At 51.4% G+C, this 14,144-nt stretch overlaps 1 protein-coding gene across 3 annotated transcripts in view; it reads left to right on the forward strand.

Annotated features, from left to right (window-relative positions):
• The window catches only part of MEF2B (myocyte enhancer factor 2B), a 101,417-nt gene that overhangs the window by 59,443 nt on the left and 27,830 nt on the right, over positions 1-14,144 (forward strand). For 2 of the 3 annotated variants that reach the window (XM_085638257.1, XM_085638259.1), the window contains exon 2: positions 13,053-13,517. In XM_085638257.1, the coding sequence (XP_085494383.1) occupies positions 13,464-13,517 (54 nt within the window). In that variant the 5' untranslated portion in view covers positions 13,053-13,463. The remainder of the gene's footprint in view (positions 1-13,052; positions 13,518-14,144) is intronic. The other variant, XM_085638258.1, reaches the window with a different exon arrangement.

Consider the following 14,144-nt stretch of genomic DNA (forward strand, 5'->3'; position numbering starts at 1 on the left):
ACTGCATGTCGCAGTGAGTAAGGCACCCAGTCTCTGCAGCAGGAAGTGTACAATGTGCAGGATTCCCACGGGTGACATCACTGCATATCGCAGTGAGTAAGGCACCCAGTCTCTGCAGCAGGAAGTGTACAATGTGCAGGACTCCCACGGGTGACATCACTGCATGTCACAGTGAGTAAGGCACACAGTCTCTGCAGCAGGAAGTGTACAATGTGCAGGACTCCCACGGGTGACATCACTGCATGTCGCAGTGAGTAAGGCACCCAGTCTCTGAGATGTATGAAGTGTACAATGTGCAGGACTCCCACGGGTGACATCACTGCATGTCGCAGTGAGTAAGGTACCCAGTCTCTGCAGCAGGAAGTGTACAATGTGCAGGACTCCCACGGGTGACATCACTGCATGTCGCAGTGAGTAAGGCACCCAGTCTCTGAGATGTATGAAGTGTACAATGTGCAGGACGCCCACGGGTGACATCACTGCATGTCGCAGTGAGTAAGGCACCCAGTCTCTGCAGCAGGAAGTGTACAATGTGCAGGACTCCCACGGGTGATATCACTGCATGTCGCAGTGAGTAAGGCACCCAGTCTCTACAGCAGGAAGTGTACAATGTGCAGGACTCCCACGGGTTGCATCACTGCATGTTGCAGTGTGTAAGGCACCCAGTCTCTGCAGCAGGAAGTGTACAATGTGCAGGACTCTCACGGGTGACATCACTGCATGTCACAGTGAGTAAGGCACCCAGTCTCTGCAGCAGGAAGTGTACAATGTGCAGGACTCCCACGGGTGACATCACTGCATGTCGCAGTGAGTAAGGCACCCAGTCTCTGCAGCAGGAAGTGTACAATGTGCAGGACTCCCACGGGTGACATCACTGCATGTCACAGTGAGTAAGGCACCCAGTCTCTGCAGCAGGAAGTGTACAATGTGCAGGACTCCCACGGGTGACATCACTGCATGTCGCAGTGAGTAAGGCACCCAGTCTCTGAGATGTATGAAGTGTACAATGTGCAGGACTCCCACGGGTGACATCACTGCATGTTGAAGTGAGTAAGGCACCCAGTCTCTGCAGCAGGAAGTGTATTATGTGCAGGACTCCCACGGGTTGCATCACTGCATGTTGCAGTGTGTAAGGCACCCAGTCTCTGCAGCAGGAAGTGTACAATGTGCAGGACTCCAACGGGTGACATCACTGCATGTCGCAGTGTGTAAGGCACCCAGTCTCTGCAGCAGGAAGTGTACAATGTGCAGGACTCCCACGGGTGACATCACTGCATGTCGCAGTGAGTAAGGCACCCAGTCTCTGCAGCAGGAAGTGTACAATGTGCAGGACTCCCACGGGTGACATCACTGCATGTCACAGTGAGTAAGGCACCCAGTCTCTGCAGCAGGAAGTGTACAATGTGCAGGACTCCCACGGGTGACATCACTGCATGTCGCAGTGAGTAAGGCACCCAGTCTCTGAGATGTATGAAGTGTACAATGTGCAGGACTCCCACGGGTGACATCACTGCATGTCGCAGTGAGTAAGGTACCCAGTCTCTGCAGCAGGAAGTGTACAATGTGCAGGACTCCCACGGGTGACATCACTGCATGTCGCAGTGAGTAAGGCACACAGTCTCTGAGATGTATGAAGTGTACAATGTGCAGGATGCCCACGGGTGACATCACTGCATGTCGCAGTGAGTAAGGCACCCAGTCTCTGCAGCAGGAAGTGTACAATGTGCAGGACTCCCACGGGTGACATCACTGCATGTCGCAGTGAGTAAGGCACCCAGTCTCTGAGATGTATGAAGTGTACTATGTGCAGGACTCCCACGGGTGACATCACTGCATGTCGCAGTGAGTAAGGTACCCAGTCTCTGCAGCAGGAAGTGTACAATGTGCAGGACTCCCACGGGTGACATCACTGCATGTCGCAGTGAGTAAGGCACCCAGTCTCTGAGATGTATGAAGTGTACAATGTGCAGGACGCCCACGGGTGACATCACTGCATGTCGCAGTGAGTAAGGCACCCAGTCTCTGCAGCAGGAAGTGTACAATGTGCAGGACTCCCACGGGTGACATCACTGCATGTCTGTAACGCCCGGAACGTCTCAGGATAGTTTAACAGACACGATAATGAGAACGCAACCACTTGTGAAGGTTTAGTTATTTTAATGAAGGCAAAAATAATACAAGGAATAAACAAAGGTTATAGTCACTGGAATCCTCCAGGCTAAGTACGTTACCAGCCCACAGCACGGATGGTCCTAGCCGTCCTCTGCATATACGCCGATCCCGGCGTATGCCAACAGAGGGCAGAAATGAAATGGCCGACAATGCCAATCGGTAGGCTGTGAGGGGCACGAAGAGTGTTGGGGAGAATCGAGGAGTCAGGGAAACACCCAGCCGGGGTCTCTACCTGAAGGGAGCAGCCGCTCAACCTCTTCCTCAGACTGCACCGGGACGCGGAGTCACCTCCTGGTGATGCGTCACCGATACCCCAATCACAAGCAAAGAAGACTGAACCGAGAGCAGCCGCTCGATCGATCCTGTGGACTTCCGAGTCTGTAACGCGGCAAACCCCTCCTGGTGTGCGTTACAGCTGGCAGTCCCTGTATCTCTGGTCGGGCTGGGAGTTACGACTCCAACCAGCAAAAGCGCCACTGCGCTTTGACTCAGCCGAGTCAAAAAGCGAAGCTCAATGGTTATCCAGTAGAGCTTCCGGGTCCTTCACAGGTGACGATGGGGCAAGACACGGCCCAGGGAGTAACGACTCGACCTACCTCCGTTCTTGCCTTACTGGAGCACCACTCCGGAACACTGCTCTTCACTAAGCAGGTACGTCGGTGTAAACACAATATCCGACAGCGTTGTACCTCCCGGTTCCTCCCTTTATAGGGCGTGTTTTCCTTGAGTTATGTAACAGCTCTCCTGTTTACATAAGGGCGTGTTTTCCTTGAGTTATGTAACAGCTCTCCTGTTTACATAAGGGCGTGTTTTCCTTGAGTTATGTAACAGCTCTCCTGTTTACATAAGGGCGTGTTTTCCTTGAGTTATGTAACAGCTCTCCTGTTTACATAACCTCTCAACCGCTAAGCATCCTGGGAGATGTAGTCCGTTTTCGCTGGTTACCGTTTTCCTCCCCTCGCATGACAGGAATTCTTGACAGTACATCCTCCCTCTCAGCGGCTCCCCACGGGTCCAGCGCTGGCAGGAAAACGCCGATGGAACAAGGAGACCAAGCGCGGAGCATGAACCCCTTCAGCCGGTTCCCATGACTGCTCCTCCGGGCCATAGCCTTTCCATGCAACCAGGTACCACAGCTTCCCCCTGCGCCATTTGGACGCCCGTATGCCTGACACTTCATACTCCACCTCCGACTCCACGCCTACCGGCCTAGGTGTCCCAGACGGCTTGGAGGGCGCTGGTTTGAGCAATGATACATGAAAGACAGGGTGTATCCGCAATGACTGGGGCAAGCACACCTTCACGTTCACGGGACCCATACACTTGGTAATTCGATAGGGGCCCATGTACTTGGGATGGAACACACTGTTCTTTCGAAACCTCATGTTTCTTGTGGATATCCAGACGTAGTCTCCAGTGCGGTACAGTGGCCCGGGCCTTCTCTTCCTGTCTGCCGCAGCCTTGTATCTTCTCTTGGCCTCTTTTAGGACAGCCCTTGAGCGCATCAACGTGTCTTTTATGTGTGCCACCCTGTCCGCTGTGGCGGGAATCCTGTCCTCTCTGAACGGATGTAGAAATGGCAAGAACCTGGGATGTTGGCCATAGTTGCTATAGAATGGAGATGCCTGTGTGGAGCTGTGAGTGGCGTTGTTATAAGCTATCTCTGCAACCCATAGCAAGTCGACCCATTCTTCCCTGCCCTGGTCCACAAAACATCGCAGATACTGTTTGAGCGTTTGGTTCAGGCGCTCGGTTTGGCCGTCCGTTTGAGGGTGGTAGCTGGTGGAGAGGGCGGTCTTAACATGCAGCGCAGTGCACCAAGTCTTCCAGAATTGCGCAGTAAACTGCGACCCCCGGTCCGACACGATCACCCCAGGTAATCCATGCAGTCGTACCACATTCTTTAGGAGTAGTGACGCCAATTCCCCGGCCGTAGGGACTCTCTTGCAGGGGATGAAGTGCCCCATTTTCGTCAAGTAATCCACCACCACCAGTATTGCCGTCATCCCCTGGTCTACCGGTAGGCCCACCACGAAGTCCAGTGATATGCTATCCCATGGTCTATCCGGGGTCGGAAGTGGATGTAAGAGCCCTTGGGTTCGGCCATGGTCGGCCTTCATGGTAGCACACGTAGGACACTCCTGTCCCCACCTCCTGACATCCACTCTCATGGTTGGCCACCAGAAATGCCGTCCCATGCTAGCCACCGTTTTTTCAAAGCCCAAATGACCTGCGCATGGAGAGTCATGGCACCAGATGAATGCTTGTTTCCTTAGCCTAGGCGTGGGTATCAATAGGCACCTACCCTTCAGGGGTATCCCGTCCTTCAGCTGCCATTCTCTGTGACTGAGGAGCCACCTCCGCCATGCGAATGACCTGATCCCTCTCTTTATTCCCCTCAGGAAAGTATCCGGTTGGATAACCCCCAATACCATCCTCGGGGAAATGATGGAATGCTCGGTCGCAGGCAATGGTTCCTTAACTGCAGATTGACGGGACAGGGCGTCCGCCTTCCGGTTTTCCGTCCCCGGCCGATATGTGATGCGGAAGTTGAACCCCGCAAAGAAGATCATCCACCGCAGCTGTCTGGGAGAAAGGTGTCTTGTGGCCGTCATGAACTGTAGGTTCCGATGGTCCGTGTACACTGATACCACATGTCTTGCCCCCATCAACCAATGCCTCCATTCGGTGAAGGCGTCCTTGATTGCGAGAAGCTCCTTCTCCGCAATATGGTAGTTGCGTTCGGCGTCGTTGAGTTTGCGGGACATGTACGCAACGGGATGAAGCACCCCTGTGTCGTGGTTGCGTTGGGACAAGATAGCCCCCAGCGCCACATCCGATGCGTCCGCTTCCACCACGTAGGGGAGATCCGGATCGGGGTGAGCCAACACCGGCGCCTTACCAAAGGCGCTTTTCAGGGCCTCAAAGGCTTTGTTCGCTTCAGGGGACCAGACAAACTCCTTGGACTTCCTCAGTAGCTGTGTGATTGGGGCCACCAATCCTGAAAATCCATCTATAAACCGCCTGTAAAAGTTGGCGAAGCCAATGAAACTTTGGACGTCCTTCACGCTTTGGGGCACCGGCCATTCTTTCACCGCCTTGATCTTTCGTTCTGCCATCTCCTGTCCCTCTGGACTCAGCATCACTCCGAGGAATTCCACGGATGTGACGTGGAAGTCACACTTGCTGAGTTTACAAAACAGCATGTTTTCCCTCAGCTTTTGGAGCACAGTTTTGACGTGGTGTACGTGCTCCTCCACACTGGACGAATAGATGAGGATGTCGTCGATATATACGACCACGTAGATATCCAACTCCTCTCTGAATACCTCATTCAAAAAGTACTGAAAGGCTGCCGGGGCGTTGCACAGACCGAACGTCATGACGAGGTACTCAAAAAGGCCGAACCTGGTCTTAAAGGCGGTCTTCCACTCGTCTCCGTCCCTCATGCGCACCAGATGGTATGCCCCTTTCAAATCCAACTTGGTGTAGATACGAGCTTTCTTGACCTGTTCCAGAAGTACACTGATGAGAGGCAAGGGGTACCGATTCTTTACGGTTATCGCATTCAATGCCCTAAAGTCCACACAGGCTCTCAGCTCCCCATTAGCCTTCGGGATGAAGAAGAGTGGCGAGGCGGCCGGAGACTTGGACGGGCGGATGAATCCTAGCTTGAGGAGTTTATCCAGGTACCCCCGGAGATGCACATTTTCAGGCTCCGTCAGGGCATACAGCCTGCCGCTGGGAACGCTGGCCCCTGGCACCAGGTCGATCTGGCAGTCAAACTGTCTATGTGGTGGTAGCACTTCCGCCTTCACCTCATCAAATACATCCTCAAAACTGTGATAAGCCTGGGGGAGAGACACATCTTTTTCTGCCGCTGTAGCCACCGCCTGACTCCCGCTCTCATCTGCGTCAAGGGATTCCTTTCTTATTCCACAATGCAGGATGCAATACGGTGACGTCAGTTCGATGCGATGTGTTGGCCAATCCACAGAGGGGTTGTGTTTCTGTAGCCACGGCAATCCCAATATGACGCCATATTGGGGCGCTCGGATGATGTTAAAATCGATTTGTTCCAAATGGTTCCTCCCACATCTCATCGGAAGGACCCCCGTGTGCTGCCCGATGGGCCCCGTCACCAATCGCCTTCCGTCTACAGCATAGACGTCTTCGGGTACAGCTTTGGGAAGAAGCACTAGCCCTAGCCTGCATGCCTCGTTGTGGTCCATAAACATGCCAGTGGCCCCTGAATCCACCATGGCCACAACGGGTATCCACTGGTCATGCACTCCCACGTGCACCGTGAGAAACAGGTGTCGTTGTCCCTTAGTGACCGAGTTGGAAAGTGAAGGGATGGATGAGTGACTCCGAGATGCCCCTTCTTTGGTCTGGGAGTCCTCTAGTTTTCCGCCGGTACGTCCACCACGGCTGTTACCGACCGGTTGGCCCGATAACGTGACGTCTTCGGTTTGGCAGGGCATTCACGTACGTAGTGGCCTTTTTTGCCATAATATAGGCACAATCCTTGTTTACGGCGTGACTCTTTCTCCGTGGCTGTGAGGCTCACTCGTATTGCGCCGATGTCCATGGGTTCTCCCTTGGATGCGGTGGAAGTTTCAGGACTTCCCACTGTCACATAGGATGGAAGGGAGTTTCCTTTTCTCCCATGATCCCCCTTTCTTTCACTTAGCCTATGTTCCAGCCGTAATACCAGGTTGATAAGGCCCTCACATGTCTTGGGTTGTGGGTCAATATGAGCCACGGCGTCCTTGAGCTCATCGCACAGCCCGTGATGGAAGAGCGCCGTCTGTTTAGCAACAGGCCACTTGGTTTCCGCAACCAGCCTTCGGAACGCGTTGAGATACTGCACCAGGTCGTTGGATCCCTGTCTCAACTCAAGCATTTCACGGTCCGCCGTGTACGAGTCAGCCCTTCTGTCGAAGACTTTCAGGAATTCCTCGCGAAAAGCACCCCAATCACATAAGATGGGGTCGTCCCTGCTCACCAGAGGTACGGCCCATTGTGCCGCATTTCCAGCCAAATAGGATATAAGGAAAGCCACACGAGCCTGACTCGTGGGGAACGCCCTTGGTTTGCACGATAAATGTAGCGCCACTTGTGTGAGGAATACCTGCACTGTGTTAGGATCCCCACTGTACCTCTCTGGTGTTGCCAAGGGGACGGCTACCGGCATTTCCACTACTACCGCAGGGGTCTGGTTCGTGAGGGAGGTGCTGGGCGTGAGCGGGTCCAATTGGATAGCATCCAGTCTGGCTTTTACATCGGCTGTTTCTTGCCTAGAGGCAGCCACTTCAACTTGCACGGTCGCTAAAGCAGCCAGCACATCATCAAGTGTTGCCATGTCTGTTATCGACCGGGAGACAGTTAGTGTTATTAAGGTCGGATATTTTGTAACGCCCTGAACGTCTCAGGATCGTTTAACAGACACGATAATGAGAACGCAACCACTTGTGAAGGTTTAGTTATTTTAATGAAGGCAAAAATAATACAAGGAATAAACAAAGGTTATAGTCACTGGAATCCTCCAGGCTAAGTACGTTACCAGCCCACAGCACGGATGGTCCTAGCCGTCCTCTGCATATACGCCGATCCCGGCGTATGCCAACAGAGGGCAGAAATGAAATGGCCGACAATGCCAATCGGATCGGTAGGCTGTGAGGGGCACGAAGAGTGTTGGGGAGAATCGAGGAGTCAGGGAAACACCCAGCCGGGGTCTCTACCTGAAGGGAGCAGCCGCTCAACCTCTTCCTCAGACTGCACCGGGACGCGGAGTCACCTCCTGGTGATGCGTCACCGATACCCCAATCACAAGCAAAGAAGACTGAACCGAGAGCAGCCGCTCGATCGATCCTGTGGACTTCCGAGTCTGTAACGCGGCAAACACCTCCTGGTGTGCGTTACAGCTGGCTGTCCCTGTATCTCTGGTCGGGCTGGGAGTTACGACTCCAACCAGCAAAAGCGCCACTGCCGAGTCAAAAAGCGAAGCTCAATGGTTATCCGGTAGAGCTTCCGGGTCCTTCACAGGTGACGATGGGGCAAGACACGGCCCAGGGAGTAACGACTCGACCTACCTCCGTTCTTGCCTTACTGGAGCACCACTCCGGAACACTGCTCTTCACTAAGCAGGTACGTCGGTGTAAACACAATATCCGACAGCGTTGTACCTCCCGGTTCCTCCCTTTATAGGGCGTGTTTTCCTTGAGTTATGTAACAGCTCTCCTGTTTACATAAGGGCGTGTTTTCCTTGAGTTATGTAACAGCTCTCCTGTTTACATAAGGGCGTGTTTTCCTTGAGTTATGTAACGGCTCTCCTGTTTACATAAGGGCGTGTTTTCCTTGAGTTATGTAACAGCTCTCCTGTTTACATAAGGGCGTGTTTTCCTTGAGTTATGTAACAGCTCTCCTGTTTACATAACCTCTCAACCGCTAAGCATCCTGGGAGATGTAGTCCGTTTTCGCTGGTTACCGTTTTCCTCCCCTCGCATGACAGGAATTCTTGACAATGTCACAATGAGTAAGGCACCCAGTCTCTACAGCAGGAAGTGTACAATGTGCAGGACTCCCACGGGTTGCATCACTGCATGTTGCAGTGTGTAAGGCACCCAGTCTCTGCAGCAGGAAGTGTACAATGTGCAGGACTCTCACGGGTGACAGCACTGCATGTCACAGTGAGTAAGGCACCCAGTCTCTGCAGCAGGAAGTGTACAATGTGCAGGACTCCCACGGGTGACATCACTGCATGTCGCAGTGAGTAAGGCACCCAGTCTCTGCAGCAGGAAGTGTACAATGTGCAGGACTCCCACGGGTGACATCACTGCATGTCACAGTGAGTAAGGCACCCAGTCTCTGCAGCAGGAAGTGTACAATGTGCAGGACTCCCACGGGTGACATCACTGCATGTCACAGTGAGTAAGGCACCCAGTCTCTGCAGCAGGAAGTGTACAATGTGCAGGACTCCCACGGGTGACATCACTGCATGTCGCAGTGAGTAAGGCACCCAGTCTCTGAGATGTATGAAGTGTACAATGTGCAGGACTCCCACTGATGACATCACTGCATGTTGAGGTGAGTAAGGCACCCAGTCTCTGCAGCAGGAAGTGTATTATGTGCAGGACTCCCACGGGTTGCATCACTGCATGTTGCAGTGTGTAAGGCACCAAGTCTCTGCAGCAGGAAGTGTACAATGTGCAGGACTCCCACGGGTGACATCACTGCATGTCGCAGTGAGTAAGGTACCCAGTCTCTGCAGCAGGAAGTGTACAATGTGCAGGACTCACACGGGTGACATCACTGCATGTCGCAGTGAGTAAGGCACCCAGTCTCTGCAGCAGGAAGTGTACAATGTGCAGGACTCCCACGGGTGACATCACTGCATGTCGCAGTGAGTAAGGCACCCAGTCTCTGCAGCAGGAAGTGTACAATGTGCGGTACTCTCACGGGTGACATCACTGCATGTTGAAGTGAGTAAGGCACCCAGTCTCTGCAGCAGGAAGTGTACAATGTGCAGGACTCCCACGGGTGACATCACTGCATGTCGCAGTGTGTAAGGCACCCAGTCTCTGAGATGCATGAAGTGTACAATGTGCAGGACTCCCACGGGTGACATCACTGCATGTCGCAGTGAGTAAGGCACCCAGTCTCTGCAGCAGGAAGTGTACAATGTGCAGGACTCCCACGGGTGACATCACTGCATGTCACAGTGAGTAAGGCACCCAGTCTCTGAGATGCATGAAGAGTACAATGTGCAGGGCCTTCGCAGGCTGCAACAGTGCATGTCGCAGTGAGTAAGGCACCCGGTCTCTGCAGCAGGAAGTGTACAATGTGCAGGACTCCCACGGGTGACATCACTGCATGTCGCAGTGAGTAAGGCACCCGGTCTCTACAGCAGGAAGTGTACAATGTGCAGGACTCCCACGGGTGACATCACTGCATGTTGCAGTGTGTAAGGCACCCAGTCTCTGCAGCAGGAAGTGTACAATGTGCAGGACTCCCACGCCCATATTTACAAAGGCCTTGCGTTGCCCTTCCTTCACGCAAGTTGACGCAAGACAACACAAGCCCTTCAGTGGGATTTAGTAACCCACGCAAAGTCGCCGTGCCTGGCTCTGCGTGGATTAGTAAATCCAGAGCAGCACAAATTGCTACCTTGTGTTACTTGCGTTGAGAAGACGCTGCATGTGTGGAGCATGGGCGGTCCCATGCTCCACACATGGATTTTGATGCGATCCCAGATTTACTAAATCCCGTAAACCTGGGATAGCGTCAAAATGTTCGCCTTCCCAAATGAGGCGTAACGAGGAGAAATGTATTTATTTCTGCTCGTTGTTTCCTCTTTCCAGGTGTGCGGGGTTCTGCAGCACATAAAGGGGGATAGCGGCTGGCACCAGTCTCCGCTGTTGGAAGTGTGCACGGTTCGGGCCTCTGCACTGCATCATCCCATCGTGCAGTGTGACTGTCGGAGCCCCGCCTTCCTGCTACTTCCTCCTAGTGTCAGGACATCCGTCCTCCCTCTCCACTGCATGTACTCCCACTGTACAACGCTGCACCTCCGTGCACACGCGAAGCGTCTCCATATGGAAGTCGATAACACTGAGTCACAAAGACCCTCAATGACTATGGACAGTAGAATACAGGGGTATGCACTGTAGTATACAGGGGTATAGGCAGTGGTATACAGGAGTATGCACTGTAGTATACAGGGGTATAGGTAGAAGAATACAGGAGTATGCACTGTAGTATACAGGCGTATAGGCAGTGGTATACAGGGGTATTCACTGTAGTATACAGGGGTATAGGCAGTAGAATACAGGAGTATACACTGTAGTATACAGGGGTATAGGCAGTGGTATACAGGGGTATGCACTGTAGTATACAGAGGTATAGGCAGTGGTATACAGGGGTATGCACTGTAGTATACAGGGGTAGGGGCAGTAGTATACAGGGGCATGGGTAGTAGCATACAGGGGTAGTGCAGTAGTATACATGAGTAGGGCAGTAGTATACAGGGGAATGGGCAGTAGTATACAGGGGAATGGGCAGTGGTATACAGGGCATGGGTAGTAGTATACAGGGGCATGGGCAGTCGTATACATGAGTAGGGGCAGTAGTATACATGAGTAGGGGTAGTAGTATACATGAGTAGGCGTAGTAGTATACAGGGGAATGGGCAGTAGTATTCAGGGGCATGGGTAGTAGCATACAGGGGTAGGGCAGTAGTATACATGAGTAGGGCAGTAGTATACAGGGGAATGGGCAGTAGTATACAGGGGAATGGGCACTAGTATACAGGGGCATGGGTAGTAGTATACAGGGGCATGGGCAGTAGTATACAGGGGTGGGACAGTAGTGCACAGGGGCATGGGTAGTAGCATACAGGGGTAGGGCAGTAGTATACAGGAGCATGGGCAGTAGTATACATGAGTAGGGGCAGTAGTACACAAGGGCATGGGCAGTAGTATACAGGGGAATCGGCAGTAGTATACAGGGGCATGGGTAGTAGTATACAGGGGCATGGGCAGTAGTATACATGAGTACGGGCAGTAGTATACATGAGTAGGGGTAGTAGTATACAGGGGAATGGGCATAAGTATTCAGGGGCATGGGTAGTACCATACAGGGGTAGGGCAGTAGTATACAGGGGTAGGGGCAGTAGTGTACAGGGGCATGTGTAGTAGTATACAGGGGCATGGGCAGTAGAATACATGAGATGGGGCAGTAGTATACAGGGGAATGGGCAGTAGTATACAGGGGCATGGGTAGTAGTATACAGGGGTATGGGCAGTAGTATACAGGGGTATGGGCAGTAGTATACATGAGTATGGGCAGTAGCATACAGGGGTAGGGGAAGTAGTATACAGGAATGTGGGCAGTAGCATACAGGGGTATTTGAAGTAGTATACAGAGGTATGGGCAGTAGTGTATAGGAGTTTGGGCAGTAGTATACAGCAGTCTGGGCAGTAGTATACAGAAGTATGGGCAGTAGTATACAGAAGTATGGGCAGTAGTATACAGAAGTATGGGCAGTAGTATACAGAGGTATGGGTAGTAGTATGCAGGAGTATGGGCAGTAGCATACAGGTGTATGGGTAGTAGCATACAGGGGTATTGGCAGTAGTATACAGGAGTACTCTTTATGGACTCTAACCTGCCTTCGAGATGCAACCCAAGACCCCCTGCTAGTATAGGTCAACAAGGCGCATCCTATCTATTCCTACTCAATGTAAACGGATGTTCCAGAGTTTTCCCAGTTAAAACCGGTTTTAACCGTTTTACGGTCATTACAAAAAGGCATGTAAGAGTGCATAAGAGAGACCTACAGAAGTATGTATGAATATGTAAAAGTGCACTACAGGAGTATGTAAGAGTACATCAGAGTACTATAGGAGTAAGCAAGAGTGCATACAGAAGTATGTAGGAGTGTTTAAAAGAATGCTACAGGAGTATGTAAAAGTGTACTTCAGGAACACCCTTTGAGACACTCCAAAATGCCTTGATGTGAAGACCTCACTGTGTTTAAAACGTCTCATTTCATTTTCTTCTTTGTCCTCTTCTTTCTGACCCTCTTTCTTTCTAATGTTCCCGCTTCCCCTTTATTCATTATCTTCTGCGCACCTCTTCCTTCCTCTCTCTCTATCACCTCCGCCTTTCTCATCCTCCACTCCCTTCACACCTTATTTTCTCCATCCCTCATTCTCTTTCCTTTTACTCTCGCTGTCTCCCTTCTCTCTCTCTCCCATTCTGTTCTCTTTTTGTCTCCCATTCTTTGTCTCTCCCGCTCGCCCTCCTTCCTTCCCTCTCTTTATTTCCTCCTTTCTGCCCCTCTTGATCTCATATTAATTCATACCTTTTACGCCTAGGTCTATTTTATCATCTCTGTTCATCTCTCTCTTACACTCTCTTTCTCGGTTTGCTGATCTTGTCGGTCACATCCTGTGACAACATTGTCTCATATTTCCTCTCACTCTCCTTATCTATCTCTCTTTGTCTCTCTGTGCCTCAGGTTCTCTCTCTGCACTTTTCCCCACCCCATGCCTTTCTCTTCCCCTCTCTGACCTACCTCTGTCTCGTTTGGTTCTCTCTTGCCTCCCGGTCGTTTTATTGCCTCAGTCTCATTCTTTAGATTTCTTTAGATTTTAGATTTCCTTTCCACTTTCTCATTCCCTCTCTCTGCCCATCGCTCATGCCCCCCACAAGTGTGCATCTCTTTCTTTCTGTCTCCCTGGCTTTCTTTCCCTTTTCTCAGAAGATATCTGAAACAAGACGTCCAAATGGGGCGGAAAAAGATACAGATTTCTCGAATTCTGGACCAGCGCAACCGCCAGGTAAGAGGACCTCATGCAAGCAATCTCCAGCGCTTAATTTGTAAATAAATAAATAAATAAGTGCCAGGGCTCCCGTCAGGAGGCCACTGCAGCTCGCACCACACATTGCCCCCGCCATGCTGCCAATGATAGTAACAACACAGTTACACAGTTAGTAACCATCACACTCCTACACGTGTAACAATTAGGACTATTCCAGACCCCCAAAGCAATAAGAATGGCTTAGGCAGCAGGAAATAGTTATTTTCATTTATTTTAAATTAATAATTAACTGTTGTTGTGGTCATCTCTAAATTAGCCAGAGAGCACCACCTTGTGGCAGACTGTCACAAACACCGGCATTGACAATTAAGTGCCAGTGCCGAGCACCGGAAACCACCGGCTCAAATTGAGCATTGGGAATCTCCTAAGAGGGTAAAGTAGTGCTGCTCCCTGCTGCAACATTTCACCTGTCAGGGAGGATTACAAGAAAGATTTTGAAAAGTAATTTTGCTGAAAACAAAAATTGCAAGCCTCTTCTTCTGCTAAAACTGAATATTTGTTGAGTTGTTTCCTGCATAATCTATTCTTGCAAGATTTTATCCTGACAATTGAAAAAAAGGGACACTCTTATTGAATTTTTCAATT

This window comes from Triturus cristatus, chromosome 12 (assembly GCF_964204655.1).
Source record: "Triturus cristatus chromosome 12, aTriCri1.1, whole genome shotgun sequence".
NCBI classification, from domain to species: domain Eukaryota; kingdom Metazoa; phylum Chordata; class Amphibia; order Caudata; family Salamandridae; genus Triturus; species Triturus cristatus.